We start from the raw sequence: 18,632 nt of genomic DNA on the forward strand, positions 1-18,632 counted from the left end.
AGGTGCTGTATTAGTATGTAGTATTTACAGGGAAAGGATTTACAAAACGGTGTATCGTGTACGCTTTTATGAGCATACACAAAATGCATTTGTGTATATTAATGTTAAATATGAAGATTATATCAGACACAAGGGGCCATGCAAAGATGTCTTTTAAAAATATATATAATTTCTTGCTTGAAATATAGTGAGGGAGATTAAACCAATGTATTTCTAATGCATTTTCGTTATCAATACTTTCAGTTTGATCAAATTTCCTCTGATTTGGGCGATATAACGTCTTTCTTCTTCGGAGAATAAAACCGGAACCGGAAGTGGGTGTGATCAGCCGCAGAACGTCGGAGAAGGCTTCTGTTGTTTGATAGCGCGGGTCGTCACAGACTCCTGTGCGGTATATCCAGCTGACGATTGAGTTCATTCAGCCGTCACTTTACACCACACTTTGTAACAAAAATATTAGATTTTGCTTAAATGAGTGACAACGAGAAAGATTTCCGTGAGCAGGTGAGTTCGTATTGCGAGAAAGAAAAGAAATGCCTCGAGTGACGGTAAGCTAGCAACGGCTAGTTAGCTTAGTTGTCTGCAGCATCGTGTAATCTGTGATTGGATAAGCATTAAACATAAAGGCTTAAACGCTAAGATAACTCTGCTCTTTACAAGACAAAATTGTATTTTTTTGGCTGTTTTGATGTATTTGTCTTTTTAATGGTAATAAATACAAGCAAAATGTCGTCAGTGTCTCAATCGATAGCTGTAATTATTGCTAAGCTCCACCATGCGGCCTGTAAGACGCCGCATTCGGAAAATGTGGCTGCCGCTCGCCAGGGTTAGCTGACGTTTTTCATGTGAATTAATGCCACTATTGAAATGATACTCAACCAGCGCCAAGAAATACAACGTAATATCTATTATTTGATTATCGATTTGTCTCAACGTTCAGCTTTGTACCATTGAGTGATAATTGAAGAAAAAGACCATAATGAGCTAACTTAATTTGCAGCCATTTATTGTTTTCCTGGTTTTGTTGTTTTTCTTTGTCTATTTTGGTTTAAACAGAAACCAACATGCCTTATCATCCTTGTTTGTTCTTTGTCAAGGTTAAGGTTGGAAGAAAGAAAAAGGCGGAAGAAGTTTTTTATGTTTGAAGCTGATGGTGTTGATGCATGCTAATGTATTGGATGCTGAAAAGAAGCGATCAAGATCTGACCCCACTTCTAGTGTTGTAATGGCAGATGGTAAAAGGGGGAAGAGGAAGAGGAAAAAAGAAGTCAGAATTTCAAACGGAAGAAAGAAGAAATGAAGGGTTGTTATGAAGTAATGAAGTAAAAGAAGTTATGAAGTTAAGATCAGAAGTATACATGGGTATGGGTAATTTCCTAACAATATGCTATGTTATTACTCTTTCACCCTGTTTCTTTCTCCTTAGCATGCTCGTTTTTTTCCTTCTCTATATCAGACAACACTGATCAATCCCTCCATTGTTTAAAAATTAATCTTAATACTGTAAATGTCAGCTGAATTATTACATTTTTGTTTGAAATATTTGTTGCAATATATGATTTTAATTAAACAATTTTAAAATAATTAGTTTCAAAGCTGCTAATCGGCATATCATGGTGACCTCCTTCTGAAAGAGGCATTCAGGCGGTGTGCGCCATCATCTGTCCCTTTTAGTCTTGTGTAATACCTGTAGTTGTAGAATGTTTCTGACCCTCGTGTCTGGTCTGCCCCAGGACTCACGGGGTGGCTCACGGAGCGCATCCCCGCGGGGCTCGGGGAAATCCACTAGCCGCTCACCAGCGCGCTCTAAAGATGGGTCTCGTAGGTCTAGGTCCAGGTCCCATTCTCGATCCAGGTCCAAGTCCAGGTAAGACAAGTTTCCGAGGGGTAAATCTACGTTATGGAGTTGTTGTTTTCCAGCTAAGAATTGAGTTTTTCCTTCCAGGTCTCGGTCCCATCGAAGCTCACGCAGGCACTACTCCCGGTCTCGGTCCCGCTCCCGTCGCAGGCGTTCTAGGAGCCGGTCTCGTAGCTCAGACTACCGTCGGCGTCGGAGCCACAGCCGTTCCCCTATGTCGAATCGCCGCAGACATATTGGCAACCGGGTATGGTGCTGTTTCTGTGACGTTAAGGAGAAAAAATTTTTCAACTTCCTGTTGAAAGTAACTTTGCATAGACGATAAAAGTTTAATTTAAAACGCCTAATTCGTTTATGAGCAAAATATTTCCACATTTTGCATTCTTTGCTCACCAATGTTTTCGTGCTTGTTTACTCTCGCAGGGAAACCCAGATCCCAGCTGCTGTCTTGGTGTGTTTGGTTTGAGTCTGTACACCACTGAGAGGGACCTGAGGGAGGTTTTCTCTAAGTATGGCCCGCTGAGCGATGTCAATATAGTGTATGACCAGCAGTCGCGACGCTCCAGAGGTTTTGCTTTTGTCTACTTTGACGCCTCTGAGGACGCCAAGGAGGTAAGGGGTATAAAATGGGGATTTACATTTGGAAAAATTGAAAAAATGGTGGTGATGCTAATCATTTTGCATGTTTTAGGCCAAGGAGCGAGCCAATGGCATGGAGCTCGATGGACGCCGGATCCGTGTGGATTTTTCTATTACTAAACGAGCCCACACTCCCACTCCTGGAATCTACATGGGACGTCCCACATAGTAAGTACTTGGCAGCGACAGTGCGATCAGCGGTTTCTAAAAAAGGCTGCTCAGAATGGCCGAGTGTTACTATTGTTTTGAAATGATGAGGAGACGTGCCATCTCAAGCAAAGCACGTTAAAGGGGAAAGCAAGAAGCTGTTTCAATTTCTGGGTCAGATCGTACTCTCACTCAAACATTGGTAGACGATCCTGAAAAAATATCAACTGCAGCATTTGTCAATAACATGGTATCATAAACAGAGGGTGGGCAAGTTATTAATACTCCACAACCTACAAAATAAACTCAAACAGTAAAAAATTAGTAGTGAGTGTGTTATTGTCTAAGGGTGATTTAGATGCACCTGTTGTAGATCATCTCTTAAAGCAATACAATGTAACTTCTCAAAAAGCCCATTATGGGGCTCCCCCTACAGGCTTTGAGGTAATGTACGGTTACACTGTCGTAAATACAACACCCTTTCGCTTTCACGGTTCACGTTTGTTGACGAACCGGCAAGGAGTCAGAAGGTGCAAGCTATGTCGACCGAGAAGGTAAGAGTAATCAAATGTACCTGGGAGCGTGAGAGGGGTCTATTTGTTTTTGCGGTAGGTGTGCCAGAAAGCAAGTCGAAGTACTTCCGCTCAGCTCCCGGGCCGGTCCAGCAAAGTTACACAGCGCAGTTTTTCCAACTCAGTCCCCCGAAGGGCATAGGAGACAGGCCAATCGTAATATTAAAACTCATTCTAGCCGCACAATTTTTTTCAAGCTGTTATTTTAAGGTAGAAATGTTACATGGTATTGCTTTAATTTGGTACTTAGATCATTTTATACGTATGACGTACGAATGTTATTAGAAATAGTGCATTGATAAATAATTTAACATTATAAACCAAAGGCTTGAAATACACCATGTGAGTGGATTGATCCTGCCCCCAGTGATCAATAGTGAGCCCCAAAAACCCTGTTGGCAGTTATTGTGGATGCTAGCTGTGGTAATAGTAAAGCGGGTGCTCTGTTCTGTGTGTGCTTTCAGCGGCGGAGGTGGCGGTAGTAGTGGAGGCGGTGGTGGAGGAGGAGGAGGAGGAGGCGGAGGAGGTGGCGGCGGTGGTGGTGGTAGTAGTAGTGGTGGTTCATCACGCCGCTCCAGGGACTATGACAGGGGGTACGACAGAGGCTATGACCGAGGATATGATCGTGATTATGATCGTTATGATGACCGAGAGTATCGATCATACAGGTGAGTTTCCCACGTGATCGTTGCAGCTGGACATGTTGTAACTTGAGATCACGTTTCGCATCCAGTTTACAGGATTTGAGGTAAAATGATGCATTCTAACAGTGTGTCTGTATTTGCTTTTCCCCTTTAGACGCAGATCCCCATCTCCGTACTACAGCAGAGGCTACCGCTCCCGATCTCGATCATACTCACCACGTATGTTTGAATCATGTTTCTGCCATTCTGACTGTAGTGACTATGATATTGACTCATTGATTGCTTTGATATAATTCAGTCATTTATTGGCTTTTCACATATTAACTTCATCTCTCACCCTGTAATTTTTCACAGGTCACTACTAAACAGCGACGATGGAGTCAACAGTGTTACTTTTTGGATGCTTGTTTTCCTTCATGTTTTGACCAGATTATATATGTGTATAGGATTTCTGAATATGTTCATGTATTGGAAGTGGAACAATTTTACCAAAATAGTCTGTGTTAAGGCTTCAAAGTCAGTGGTGGATCACACGTTTAAAGGAAGAATGATAGAATGGGGAGAAATAAACTTTTTCCAAAAAACAAGTTGTCAGAAAATCACAATCGCTTAAGTGGGAGTAGGCATGTGTGTGCACTGAGTGTGTATCATTTTGTGCTTCTTTTGAATAAATAATTGTCTTCTTTCGGATAATCTGCTGGCGTAAGGACAGGAATTCAAGGCCCAAACTGTATTCCAAGAGATGATGCCGAATTTCTTTGTAAAGATAGGCTTGACAGACTCGTTTTTATCGAAACAGGATTCTTTTGTCATTTTTATTGGACATTTTTCGTTTCATTGTATGTGCTTGACTTCTTGAACTGTCATGATCCTAGTTTACTCTTTGATACATTTTAAATTCCTTTTTGATTTAGTTTTTGACTGGGTGGGAAGTACCATTTTTGTTGGTTGTATATAAACAATAAAACAATACTTGGGTTATATCTGCTTTGTCCTGTTATTGCAAGCACTCTACAACATAGTGGGCACTTTAATGATGTTAACACTCCATATGTAGTAAGCAGATGAGCGGACTCTAGTTTTAGTTATAACTTCAATATACCTTGTGGAAATTAAGTGACTGGTGCAATAATATAATTGAGAAAGTATTTGGATTACTTTTGACAACTTCATAAGAATTATCGAATTTTGTTTTAAGTCACTGGTGGTTTCAAATGTTCTTTGCACAAAACCCAAATATATTCACTGGGTTACACCCAAACCAAACTAGACTTAATTATGGAGAATATTACCAGGTTGAACTCGGATACGTACAGTTTTTTTGTATATTTAAAATGAGCTATCACTTCAGTGGCATATCCACCGTCTCCTGCATACGAACAGCCATATTAAAGCACCTCTACGTGATGGCTGCGTCGCCCATTACTTTTTCTTTCGTTTATTTCCAGCACAGTTTGTAAATTGGTGACCTCTGGTGGTGAGTTGTGGAAAGACTGACAACGAAGTAAACGAACACTATCAGCTGAATCCCTCTCGGTATCTGCTCAAATGGAGAAAAGATTCATTTTTAATATAAGTGACATTAAAACAGTACTTATACTGTCTGTTTGAGTGTGTTGGTTTGTGTGTCTCTAACGTGTCATTCGAGTTATCTCATTTGACCAATCAGAGACCTTTTCCGTCAAAACACTTCCGCTTTGCTCTCCAACCTGCCTTTCCACTGGAGCGCCCGGTGTGAGCAGATACAACAGGAGTGAATACCACGTAGCTCATAGGCTAAGAAGAGACATAAAGGTAGCAAATCAACTTATTTCCTTAGCTTAAAAGCTTGTTTGTTGTGTATAATTAGAGGAAGACGCAGATATGACTATTTGTTCCGTAAGATATTCTCACTGTCAGATGGCATGGGGTGGTTCCAGTTAGCCACGAGCTAACGCTAGCATGCTGTGTTTGAATGAGCATATGACTGGATCTGCCCCACACGTTTCCAGGAGAGCTAACTCAGTGGAATGGAGCCATAACTTAATAAATATCCCGACTAAATGTTTGGAATGAGTAGACATGGGTGTTATTGTGTAACCAGCTCGTTTTTATCTCCTCTAGATGCCACCAAAAAAGACAGAAGCCCCCAAAGCGCCTCCTTTAATTGGACGATTTGGAACATCTCTGAAAATTGGAATAGTGGGATTGCCTAATGTTGGGTAAAAAAAAGTCATGTGGAAATTTACCAATAATGGTGTGGAAAAACTGCTTGATTTTTGCATCACCATTGTATACTCTTCCATTGCAGGAAATCTACCTTCTTCAATGTGCTGACCAAAAGCCAAGCAGCTGCCGAAAACTTCCCATTCTGCACAATTGATCCGAATGAGAGCCGGGTGCCAGTTCCCGATGAGCGCTTTGAATTCCTCTGCGAGTACCACAAGCCAGCCAGGTGTGTGTTTTGACAGCTTCTCATGAAAAGCTGGTGTTTTCTTACCCATCACCCATGGACTTTAGCCTCACTTTTGATCCTCCCTGTCTGGCCTTTTTGTTTCCTCAGTAAGGTTCCAGCTTTCCTAAATGTTGTGGACATTGCTGGTCTGGTGAAGGGAGCTCATGCAGGGCAGGGACTTGGGAACGCTTTCCTCTCTCACATCAGTGCCTGTGATGGTATCTTCCATATGACTCGTAAGTAGCATCTGCTGAAGAGCGTGCACAGTTGATGGGAGGTTGTTGCGAGAGCAGTAATAACACATATTTTATGGAACAATTTTTTTGCTTCTCCAGTTTTGTTTTTATTTCTGTAACTGTCTGCTACTCTGCTCCGTGTGCTCTCAAGGTGCATTCGACGATGAGGATATTATCCACGTGGAGGGCAATGTCGACCCAGTGCGAGATATTGAGATCATTCACGAGGAGCTGCGGCTAAAGGACGAGGAAATGATCGCTCCGGTCATCGACAAACTGGAGAAAACCTCCGTCAGAGGAGGAGACAAAAAACTCAAACCTGAATATGTAAGTGAAGTGCTTTTGTGTCACTGCTTGGATGGTGTCTGCTGTCCTGTTTCACATTTGAGTCATTATCTCAGTCTATGCACACCAGCTAACGTACCTCCTGTTGCTTCAGGATATCATGTTGAAGGTGAAGAGCTGGGTGGTGGAAGAGAAGAAACACATCAGATTTTACCATGACTGGAACGACAAAGAGGTAAAACCACGTATGCACTGACTTGGGTTTGTGTGTCATCTTGTGTTGGCATGTGTTATGAAGTACTCCGCTGCTGGTCCTCGTTATGGACTCTACGTATTAGAATAACTGGGTTTCAAAGTTGGTTTTAATAAGCGGTGATTGCATCCTCGTGTTTCATTCTGTAATGTTAACTGAATTAGTAGATTCTGAAACTTAGCGGAACAAGACGCTTGTTTTGTTCGGTAGAGCTCTTCTCATCGGATCACATGCGCACCTGGGGAATATTTTTAAAAACGGTGTTTTCAGAAATAAACTTTCTCCCCTTTAAATTCTCTCTGCAGATCGAGGTACTGAACAAATACCTGTTTCTGACATCAAAGCCTATGATCTACCTGGTTAATCTCTCAGAGAAAGATTACATCAGAAAAAAGAACAAGTGGTACGTTTCCCTTATCTACTCTACAGTTGTTGCGTTATTTTTTTCTACTTTTTTCAGTCTCGATAACTTTCCTTGCTGCCTGTTGTTTTTTGTTGTTGTTGTTGTTGTTGTTTTTTTCTCAGGTTGGCAAAGATCAAAGAGTGGGTAGATGCTCATGATCCTGGCGCTCTGGTCATTCCCGTGAGTGGCGCAGTGGAGTCTAAACTGCTGGACATGGAGGAGGAGGAGGAGAGGAATAAATACTGCGAGGAACAGAAAACACAGAGGTCAGACAAACATATATACATCACATAGAATCTATTTGATCGGGCTAGGGTCAGCGTATCGTATCCCAGTCGTTACGATTTGATATTAAATCCAAGCATCCTGACATGCTGGTGAAAAATGTGCTTCACAATTAGTCAGAGCCCAGGGATGTTTCAGTTAACGGTCCTAAATGCAAAGAGATCCCATTTTCGAAAAACAATTGAAGCAGCCAGAGTCGGAGCCCATCATTTTTTTTATTCATGACTGCAGTCGGACTATTTACTCTAGAAACAGGTACATTAGTTTCTCCCAATTAAAGAGCAGCAAACTGGCATCGAGCAGTTTACTGGGATTACTTGTTGATGGATGAATATACACAATATACTGAGGTGCTCCCTAACATCGAAATTACATTCAAAATGTTGCACATGTGTTGTCCCTGCTATCACAAACCAAAATGGCTGATAATGAATAATTAAATAAAGCTCAGGCCAAAACTGTTGATTATTATGGTTAATATCAGCAGGAAGTGTATTTCCTGACCTGCTTCATCGTGGGAAATGAATGAATTATTTTTTTTTGTGCGTTTCTAGTGCGCTGACCAAAATAATAAAGACGGGCTACGCAGCACTACAGCTGGAATACTTCTTCACTGCGGGACCAGACGAGGTGCGAGCGTGGACCATCAGAGTGAGTGCTTTAATGTGCACAGATTTGCCTTGAAGTTTTCTGAGGATTTTCAGATTCTACACTCAGATCTCTTCTCATCTCAGCATTAATAGGCTCTCGACAAGGCTGGTACGCTTCTTTACTTGTACACATTTGTTTTTAGTTTTGTCCACTTTCAGAAAATATTTCACGGTTATGTTTTGGTGTTTTAAGGCTTTGTTTTTGCAGCCGTCCTCCACATTTGTGTAAAACCAAATTGTGCGGCTATTTCTGTAGAGCTCCAGATTTAAATGGTGTTTGACACATTGGTATCATATCACAGTGCTACATGCAGTATCTTTACTACTCGATTACATTCTTAAAAGTTCCAATATATTTATGTGGCACCAACAGAAAGGGTCCAAGGCTCCCCAAGCTGCAGGAAAGATCCACACTGACTTCGAGAAGGGCTTTATCATGGCTGAGGTGATGAAATACAGCGACTTCAAAGAGGAGGGCAGTGAAGTTGCAGCCAAGGTGTGTGTTTCTGTTGAGATTAATAATGTTGGTACACAGCTGATTTTTCTGTGAATGACTGTGGGGATTCTGAAAAACACTCAATCCCATTTGTTTCTTTTCTTTCCTCTTGATTTCATCCTCTCTCTCTGTCAGGCTGCTGGGAAGTACAGACAGCAGGGCAGGAACTACGTCGTGGAGGACGGCGACATCATTTTTTTCAAATTCAATACCCCCAACGCACCCAAAAAGAAATAATGGGGACCATGCAGTAAACAGGGGAGTCACTCAGATTGCAGTTCAGCCAGGCCCCGTAGAGCCGCACCGGCTGCTGGTTTTCATTCTTTTCTTTTGAATTTTGAGAATGACCTTTTGGTTTGAGTGGCAACAGTTCTCACAATGAAATGACGCATTCAGCTTTTCAAGCCAGTCCTTTATTTGAACAAATTGTGCTTCATTATTTATGGAGTCAAGGAAAAATAGATGTAACTGAGGTGAAAAATGTATATGAAACTGCAACAGAATGCAGACGTACATTTTTCTTTAGTCATGATGCCACTTTTAGTGCGTTTCCTCTTACTTTTGCTTTAATTGAAGTATTAGTGACAACATGACAGGCTCTCTGATCCCAGTGGGCTACTTGTTTAGTGCTATATTATTTTCCTTTTTTTTTTTTTTTTCCTCATAAAAGTGCAGAAATCAGTATTAGATACTATTCTGCTGCACATGAATGATTTTTATTATAATATTATTCAGATCCTCTCCGGTTATTATTCTTCTTGGTATTTACAGGCCTGAGGTTTCCCAAAAGCTTCTCACTAACTTGTCTCCCTTAAAGAATAGAATGAAAGCCATCACTCCGTGCTTTGCTGAGGGCAGAGCTGTGCTGCACTATGAGCTGGAGTTTTATAAAAGAGCAAGGCAGGCCTCGCTGACAGTGCCTGATCAAGCCCCTGAACTGAATTCATGTTATATAAGCTGCTTTTATTGACTTTGTTTGGGTTGGTTTGAAAAAAAAAAAAAAAGAAAAGGAAAGGGATACCACACATTGAAAAGTTCACCCTGCATTACGATTGTGGATCATCCGGACTGTACACCTTGTACACACAGTTTCACCTCCTCACTGCATCCATTATTTCACCCCAACGTCTGATGGCACACTGTGGACTACAATGAAAGATCTTTTAACTGAACGGAGCAAATCAATGACGAATGTCATCCTCATCAATATGCACGTGTCAATAAAAGGAGAAAAAGTCTGTCGTTGGGTTTTATTTTTCCAAAATTCTGTTAAAGGGTAACGGGCAAGGATATGTAACCGTGGGATGTGCTTCCACGGTTATTCTACATTTTAAGAGCTCAATTATAATACATCTGCGGCGGCGACGAGTTGATGATGATGGTGCTTGAACTTTAAAGTTTAAACTTTGGAGATTCCGTTTGTTTTCAACTTATTTGATGAAAGATAAATTTTAAAGGTAAAGCCATAACATAATTTCTGCTAAATTGAATCTGCTGTGGAAGACTGATCGCGATCAAACGTCCCAGAACAGCCACCACATGGACCATTTCAGTTTTAGCTGGGTGCATTCAGTTCTATGGAAATACAAATTTAACATTGTTTATTTTCTAAAAAACTTCATTCAACAAATTAGTGGTTCTGTGAGACATTCCAAACCCAGCTATAGCATGGTTTCTGAACGTTGTGTTAGAAAGCAAATATGTGAACTTACTTAAAGCATTTCCAGCTGCCAGCAGAGCTTTTTACTGCCTACTTGTTTATAGTAAGCTGACCTTGACATGAGACTGACTTTTATATGCTTCCAATGTAAGACTTGCATATTCTGACATTATGAGGCCAGTTGCGACACTATGCAGCAAACTATAAAGGCAGAAGACTCAATTTTAAAAAGACAAAAACAATATGAACTCATTCAGGTTACTGAATGAAGCTGATTGTTTATTTAAATGCCGCACAGAAATGATCTCATTGTGAGGACTTTAGGGAATTAAATTAAGTCGACTCCAAGCCTGGGGGTGTAATATATATTTTCAAACGGCCTGCTTGTGGTGAGTGAGGCCAACTGACGAATTACTCCGAACATTAGTTTCAAAATTGAAAGACTAATTTTCTTCGTCTGTCTACTGCGGTCCTCAGGGCTGAGCAAAATGCTGAGTTAAAACAACATTGAAGATGTGGAATATGTAACTTTATTTTATGTACGATGGTTCCAAAAGAAAGGCAGAAAATTTCGATGCGCCTACTGTTGTTTTCCCAAATATTTCTGGTGGGATTTCGACAACTGCATTCCTTCTCCGGAATCGTTCAACAAACAGGAAACACACGTTCTACAAAAAGGCGACTGGCACCTCCGTTGGCCAATAACGTCTCGCGAGAGCCCGCACTCAGCCAATAGTCTTAGACAAGAAGGGCGGGATGTCCTGTAATGTGATGCAAATTCGACGGTCAAGCTTGTTAGTCCCACCTTTTTGTGTTTCCCGCACCGTCAATCAAAATAGAAAAAAATCGACCCGAATTCACCGATCAACACTAGCCCGCCTTTGATAAAATAATCATGTTCGGAGTTTAGTTGATCTGGTAATCCGCCCGGTTACTACCAATCACGCTATGACTGGTACGTAAACCTTTAGCGCAACGAAGCTGCAACTAATCGGTGAGTTTGAGAAACCTGCAGCGGAGCGAGCTGCGTCTTTTTATCGTTAGCACTGCTAACTAGCTAGATATGGTTAGCTAACTGGGCTAGCTGGTTAGCCTCGGAGTTGACAAAGTAAACAGTCGGTCTGGGCTGAAATCGCCCCACATTTTCCGCTGCAAAGTTGAATTTCGCAGTGAGCTCCTTTTGGACTGGAGAGTGGGGATGCTTTGCGGGCTTTTCTGGCAGGCAGGAGTTGAAGATTACAGAGTTTTGCTGAGTTTCCCCCTGTCTCCCTGCTAGCGCCAGAGCAGCCTCTGAAACAAGGAGAAATGGCGTCCGCGGACGTGGACAGCAGTCAAAGCGAGTTTCTGCAAGCCGGTGGCGCAGCTGAAACACAGGTATCCCACATTTTTTAGCTCGCTCGCTATCGAATTCTGGATGTGTTTTTGAGAGCATAAAGTTCACACGTTTTAAAATTTTGATGGCATGGGGTGAAAGCCGTACACTTCCTGTGTTCCCCTCAATAACGGCCACCCACTTTACCCCTGTAAAACCCGCCCATAGTGGGTAGGACACTGAAGTCAGTCACTTGGGTCGGCTCGCTGGAAGATAGCCGGTCTACCTTGGGCTCGGAGGATGCAGGGATGTGATAATGTTGCAGTAGTGTCTTCCATAATCATAACAGTAGCGTTCAATTGTGCTGTAACGGCCACCCATCCCCCACTCTCTGCTCGCGACCATTTCTGAGCCTGTTCCCTTCACTCTGTGTGTTGGTGGCTGCTTCTGTCTCGTGACTGTCCGTTCTTTGCATCAGAGCAAAAACCTGCATGATCCCACCGCTGTACTCTCTCTGATGTACCAGCGCAGTCTCCCGAATCATAACTGATTTACAGACAATAGGCAGGCTTGTTCCCTTCTCCTTTGATGTAATCTGAAGCTGAGCTAAATGACTGCCACCTCGCAGAAAGCTGGCCTGTCTTCGTTAATCTGAGTGTTGATTGTACTCACAGACAACAGATATGTCAGCCATTCAGCTGACGGGTTCGGACCGATGGGAAGTGTTAACTCCAGTCTCAGCTGGGAAGGAAGACCAAGGAGTCGTCCACATTCCAAACTCGGGTATTGTCACGTCCAACGGGCAGTACGTGCTTCCAATTGGGAATCTTCCCAGCCAGCCCATTTATGTTACAGCATCTGGTAGTGAGGCTGCAGCCAACGGAGTGTCAAGCATTCAGTATCAGGTAAAAAAAAAAAAAAAAAAAAAAGAGACAGAAACACATTGAAAACACCATTGAAACTCCGCTCAGGTAATAATCTTTCTCCCAACCGCCAACCTGTCTTCCAGGTCATCCCGCAAATTCAAAATGCAGATGGGACACTTGCAGGTTTCTCAACACAGGGATTGGATGACGGTTCGGGGCAGATTCACCTCCTCCAAGATGGCAGCCACGGCAGCATCGGAATCAGCTGCGCCACGACAGCGACCACAGACCTGCTAACGCAGGCGGGCCAAGTTCAGTCAATCCAAGGAGTCTCGTTGGCTGGAGGCTCAGCGTACACAGGCACCGTACCTGTAGGGCTCCCCGGCAATATAACATTTGTCCCTATTAATAGCGTGGATCTGGAGTCGCTCGGGCTGACTGGAGCTCAGACGGTCCCCATCGCAACGGGGGTAACGCCTGAGGGCCAGCTAATCATGAGCAGCCAGGCGATGGAAAGTCAGGGCCAAGACGGCATCTCCAAACAGTCGCTGGTGACGGTGAACGACCCTAACACCAACCAGGAGCTCTATGTGCCCACCACCACTTCCTCCGCCAACCCCTCTCAGCTCCCTGAGACTATAGATGGCACTGGGGTTCTTACTCAGGCTACCGCTGTGTCTGCAGGTGTGTCTGATCCCTCCTCAGAGAACTACAACTCCCACAACCACCTGCAGCAAATCCAGGTCAGCAAATAAGTCTTTTGACCCTATGTGTGTGTGTGTGTGTGTGTGTGTGTGTGTGTGTGTGTGTCAAGCCTGTTTCTTCACTGGAAGTCTTATCAGTCACAAGATCATAAGTGATATGAATTTTAAAACATTTTTCTTTTTTCGTATTGATCGCCTTGACGGGTTTAGACAACTAAAATCAAATTAGATTCTTGAAAATCAAATGGGGTAGGGGGAAAAATAATTAATGTGGTCCACGATAAGGCCATAACTGATTGTTTGGTATTACTTTATGGGCACTGATCCGACGGGTGAACTTTCAGTCGTATAAACATCTAAAAATTCCACTTAAAGCAACAGTGAGCAATAATGACTGTCATCCCCACAGTCGTCTAGAAGGGATCCATCTCAGATGCAGCCTAGCATTAAATTACAATCTATATCGGTAGGTCATAGCACCCAGAGATGGAAGGCGAGCGAATTCAGCATCACTTGGAAGACTTTTATTCTTTATCTGTGGTTTTCTGTCTTCAAAAAGCCTCCCCGGCGTTTGTTCTGGTTCTCCTGGCGTCCCTCTCCCAGACGCCGCTTTGCACCCTCATTCTTCTGCCCGCGTACCCTCAACAACTACCTCCTCCTATTCGTCCTTCTCTGTTGCCCTCTGAACCGAACTCTTCTTCTGCACCCCTTTTAATGGCATTTTGTGCGTTTGTTGTCCTGTTTGGAAGGACCCTCTGCCATATGGATATTAAAAGTTAGAAAGAAGGACGTAAAAGTTTTTTTTTTTTTTTTCCTCTCCCTCTTAGATCTTGGTCATTGTGACACACTGTAATTTTACCGCTTGCGTCAGATTTCATGAGCTTTCACCCCAGCTTTATGAGGCACCCACACAGCTGTTTACCAAACACACAGAAAGCCTTTAGAGTTGGGAGCAGTTCGATCCTTAATCGGTATCAGGTCCTGTTACTGACGTCATTCACGGGCCAAACTGTTTCCAGATCCACATGTTATAATGGGGGTTTAAGCTTAAATGTTGTTGCAGAATTAGTCTGTCATTAGTTATCTATCAATAATTAAATTAGTCACCCACTAATCCTATTTATACACGTTTGTCTGCAGACATACTTGAATTTCCTCAGAGTCTAGGCGCATCTATGAAAGCAGAGAAAGCCTGTTATGGAGCTCAACGTGTTCTTCGTTTGGAGATCTTTTGAGTGTCGAAACAGAGAAAACTTGTGTGTGTGTGTGTGTGTGTGTTTGTGTGTGAGGCAAACAGTCTGACACATAGAGGTTGGCTTGTATCCCTAATAACAATCGAGAAGAAAAAACTCTTCCAAACAGCAGATCCTCGCTGATATTTTCTGTAGGAGCGATGAACGTAGCAATAAGCCGCCATCTGTCGTGAGAAATGTTGGATTTCACAGCCTGCCGCAAAACTGAATTAAGGTGGGATTTATTTACCTTCCTGGAAGTGGAGACAGACTTTGAATTAGCTTCGTCACAATGGGCCTCTGAGCCACTGTTAAAAGATGTCACAGAGAAACTTGTGGCTGTGTGTCCCACTGTCACACCCCCACCCCCCGCAGACATGGGGCCTGGCGTCCTGTGATGGGAGCATTATTACAAGAATTAGGTGAAAATAGCTGGTACATCCGACAGTGCTCTGTGGTAACCTTGCGCACTATAAGTGTTCAACCAAATACAGGTTATTCACCTCAATTATAGTGTTAACTTTGTCATGTTACTGTTTTCTATAAAAAAAGAATATGCTTTACACTTTATCTTTATTTATTATTGTTATTATCTTGTATTTCTCTTCATATGTGACTTTTTATGCTGCTGTTTTCTGCCCTCCTGCCGCTTTAACTAAATAAATGATTATATTATTCTGTATGCAGTGACATCATGTGCTTTTAAGGCTTGCTATCGACCTCACGAAGTCTGACACGAGTGCTGCTTTTGTAGCCTTTGTTCTTTAATAGGTCTGCTGTGCTGTCCCCTGCTGTGCAGGTATCCTCCTCCAACGCCACCACTATCTCTCAGCCCATCCTGCATCTGTCTGGGGACGGCCAGGCCCAGGTAGCCCAGGTGGCTCAGGGCCAGGACCTGTCTGGAGCAGGTCAGACTCTTCAGAGCGTGCAGCTGGTCAACCCGGGGACCTTCCTCATCCAGGCCCAAACTGTCACTGCTACCGGACAGATCCAGTGGCAGACCTTCCAGGTAGAGTCGTGTTTCAAACCGGCGAATCGCTGAAGAAATTGCGCGGCGAAATATTACAGATGACCGATATCGCCTTTTCCTTTTCAGGTCCAGGGTGTCCAGTCACTCCAGGGCCTCCAGTTGCCCCAGGGACAGGGCCAGGCCCAGCAGTTGACCCTGGCCCCGGTCCAGACCCTTCCCCTGGGCCAAACGGGTCAGGTCAGCCTACCCAACCTCCAGACAGTCACAGTTAACTCTGTAACACAATCTGGAGTCCACTACTCACAGGGAGAGGATGCATCCAGTCCAGCTGGTACGATCACAGACAGAACTCTTCATTTTTATAATAACTCCTCACTTATTGACGTTCTAAGTCCTCCCCATGTCCACCCACTTCTCTCCTGTTTTAGGTATTCAGATAAAGGAGGAGCCCGACTCAGAGGAGTGGCAGCTGAGCGGAGACTCCACGCTGAACCCCAGCGACCTGAACAACCTGCGTGTTCAGATGGGAGACGAGGACATGGAGACGCCGAGCGGGGAGGGCAAGAGGCTCCGCAGAGTAGCCTGCACCTGCCCCAACTGCAAAGAGTCCGGGGGAAGGTGGGCCCCTGAAAACAACACACACTACAGCTTCAGATAGCTGGACGTGTAGCTTTTTAGCTCATCTTTGTCTCACGGAACAACAAATGATACGTTCCACAGGACAGATGTCCTAAAATTTCAATTTATTTGATTGTTTTAAGTATTAATTCTCCATACCCTCCCGTACTGATCCCCAATGATATCCACGCTCACTCAGCATTTTTTTTCCACTTTTCACTTGCAGAGGTTCAGGAATGGGGAAGAAGAAGCAGCACATCTGCCATATCGCCGGCTGCGGGAAAGTCTACGGGAAGACGTCTCATCTGCGAGCTCACCTGCGCTGGCACAGCGGAGAGAGACCCTTCGTCTGCAACTGGATGTACTGTGGGAAGAGATTCACCAGGAGCGACGAGCTGCAGAGACACAGGAGGACACACACAGGTAAAAGCACTCTCCGCACACTCGCAGATCGAGCGGGTCCATGGCCTAAAACTCGTTTATTCAGATATCTAACCTGCAGCCCCCTGTTACCAGCACGGGGGGGATTGTGTGCATTCATTAAATCCTCTTTAAACCAACTAAAACTACACATTGATCAACACTATTGGAAAAATAAGTCAATTGTATGAATATTTCTAATTTAAAAGCCATGCGAAGGCACTTTAAGAACCAAAACATTCATGTAGCATGTAGGATGTTTGTTTGCTGGACAGATGGGCTCTCAGAACCCAGTGAACAGACTTTACAAAGTTTTAGAGGCTTCTCATTTAAAAAAAAACATACGCACTCACGCTGGTGTAAAATGGGCTTTTCCTGAGCCACCCTGTCTGGTCTGTGTTGGTCCCGGCAGGAGAGAAGAAGTTCGTGTGCTCGGAGTGCTCCAAGAGGTTCATGCGCAGCGACCACCTGGCCAAGCACATAAAGACTCACCAGAACAAAAAAGGTGGGGTTCCCTCCTCCACGTCTCCGCCCACCACCGACACCGTCATCACCACGGACGGAACCACGCTCATCCTCCAGACCACCGCCCACGACCTTGTAGCCAATCAGGAGATCCCTCTGCAGCTGGTCACCGTGGCGCCCGGTGAGGTCATGGAATGAGGGGAGCAGGGGGGGTGACAGGGGCGAGGTGGCTTTTCTGAGAACTGGCCAATCACAGGGACCTCTTGGGCTTTTCTCTCCCCCTTTTACCTTCTTTATATTTTTGTTTTTTTTGTTCGTTCATTTTTTTTTTTTTTTTTTTTTTACATATGAATATATACGTAAATATATATGACAAATATATATATTTTAAGTGAGAGTTATCTTGACTTTATGTTTGTTTTTGCAGTCTTTTTATAGTAGGGTGGGGGGGGGGGCAAAAGAAATGACAACAAAATGTGGTTGCTACGTACACATGTAAACACACACAACCCCCCCCCTCACACAAATTAACACTCAAAACATGACATGAATACTCAACACGATGAAATGCCTTATTTTGTATTATACTCTTGTATAAAATGCTGGAGGTGCATGTGTTTTTTAAGCTTTTGCGGATGATGTAACTGTAACGGAGGTAAATGTGTTTGTGAAGAGAAGGAAGCAGCGAACCTCTCTGGGATGATCGCGTTTTTTTTTTGTTTTTTTTTGTCGCGGGAGAGTTCTGACGAAACTGAGCGCTCTGTTTGAAGCAGCGCAAACGCTCGCAGTGAACTGTCGCGCCGCCGCCGCAGAGGACGGATGTGTTTGCTTTTAAAGGAATAGTTCAACGTTTCAGTTGACCAGCAGTCGTTTTTTTTTTTTTTTGGTTGTTGTTGTTTTTCCCCGCTTTGACACAAAGACTGAAAACGGGTCTGATTTTTGTCTGCAATTAACAAGATCTACCAAAACCTCAAAAGTTTAATCGGCTTACATGTTGGATCTTGGCAAACGGCAGACTCCAGGAAGTAACTGCTCCCAGCCATGAAATAGCCTGGTACCGCATTAGTCGCGGTTGTGACTCGGTGTTGCCTGTTTACAGTCTTTATGTTAAAGGCAGCTGACTGTGAACGGTGACCTCACACCGAGCGCGCAGAAGTGACTTTAGCCAGACTTCACCCAGCAGGGCTGTGACACCTTGCTGCTACAAGCAGAGCGCAGGTCGGCTCAGAGTAGGACGACAGTGCCACAAGTTCATCGAAGTCTCCACCTCAACTGGGTGGAGGGGGTGGAGGGGGTGGGGGTTGGGGGTTGGAAACGGATGCAAGCCGCTCTGAGAAGGAGCAACTTCTTCCAGCATCTGGTCAGTCTGAGCAGAACGTCCCATCTGTCCTCACGAGCACGCCGTCCGCTGTGCTTGTTCACTTATTTAAAAAAAACAAAACAAAAAAACCTGAAAACATACACCCGTTTTTCTTTTTTTTTT

At 43.7% G+C, this 18,632-nt stretch overlaps 3 protein-coding genes across 6 annotated transcripts; all 3 read left to right on the plus strand.

The window, feature by feature from the left end:
* Positions 1-322: 322 nt before the first annotated feature.
* Positions 323-4,843, plus strand: LOC142366258 (transformer-2 protein homolog alpha-like). 2 transcript variants are annotated; one of them, XM_075448090.1, is made up of 8 exons: positions 323-548; positions 1,734-1,867; positions 1,946-2,105; positions 2,282-2,470; positions 2,550-2,665; positions 3,681-3,884; positions 4,015-4,079; positions 4,215-4,843. In XM_075448090.1, the coding sequence occupies exons 1-8, from the start codon at positions 534-536 to the stop codon at positions 4,223-4,225; spliced, it is 894 nt and encodes a 297-aa protein (XP_075304205.1). In that variant the 5' UTR covers positions 323-533; the 3' UTR covers positions 4,226-4,843. The 2 variants fall into 2 exon arrangements, with proteins under 2 accessions (XP_075304205.1, XP_075304204.1); XM_075448089.1 differs by having other exon boundaries at positions 323-504.
* Positions 4,844-5,557: 714 nt separating this feature from the next.
* LOC142365936 (obg-like ATPase 1) lies at positions 5,558-10,140 on the plus strand. Its single transcript, XM_075447686.1, has 11 exons — positions 5,558-5,654; positions 5,964-6,061; positions 6,151-6,294; positions 6,403-6,530; positions 6,682-6,857; positions 6,970-7,050; positions 7,374-7,471; positions 7,594-7,737; positions 8,311-8,407; positions 8,780-8,902; positions 9,038-10,140. Exons 2-11 carry the CDS (start codon positions 5,964-5,966, stop codon positions 9,137-9,139), a joined length of 1,191 nt encoding a protein of 396 aa, XP_075303801.1. The 5' UTR covers positions 5,558-5,654; the 3' UTR covers positions 9,140-10,140.
* A 1,247-nt stretch (positions 10,141-11,387) lies between these two features.
* On the plus strand, positions 11,388-18,421 carry LOC142366573 (transcription factor Sp3-like). 3 transcript variants are annotated; one of them, XM_075448505.1, is made up of 9 exons: positions 11,388-11,556; positions 11,839-11,936; positions 12,549-12,779; positions 12,884-13,483; positions 15,431-15,685; positions 15,773-15,977; positions 16,075-16,264; positions 16,491-16,687; positions 17,097-18,421. In XM_075448505.1, the coding sequence occupies exons 2-9, from the start codon at positions 11,868-11,870 to the stop codon at positions 17,345-17,347; spliced, it is 1,998 nt and encodes a 665-aa protein (XP_075304620.1). In that variant the 5' UTR covers positions 11,388-11,556; positions 11,839-11,867; the 3' UTR covers positions 17,348-18,421. The 3 variants fall into 3 exon arrangements, with proteins under 3 accessions (XP_075304620.1, XP_075304621.1, XP_075304622.1); XM_075448506.1 differs by having other exon boundaries at positions 15,476-15,685; XM_075448507.1 differs by lacking the exon at positions 11,839-11,936.
* Positions 18,422-18,632: the final 211 nt, after the last annotated feature.

Source organism: Odontesthes bonariensis, chromosome 17 (assembly GCF_027942865.1).
Source record: "Odontesthes bonariensis isolate fOdoBon6 chromosome 17, fOdoBon6.hap1, whole genome shotgun sequence".
NCBI lineage: Eukaryota > Metazoa > Chordata > Actinopteri > Atheriniformes > Atherinopsidae > Odontesthes > Odontesthes bonariensis.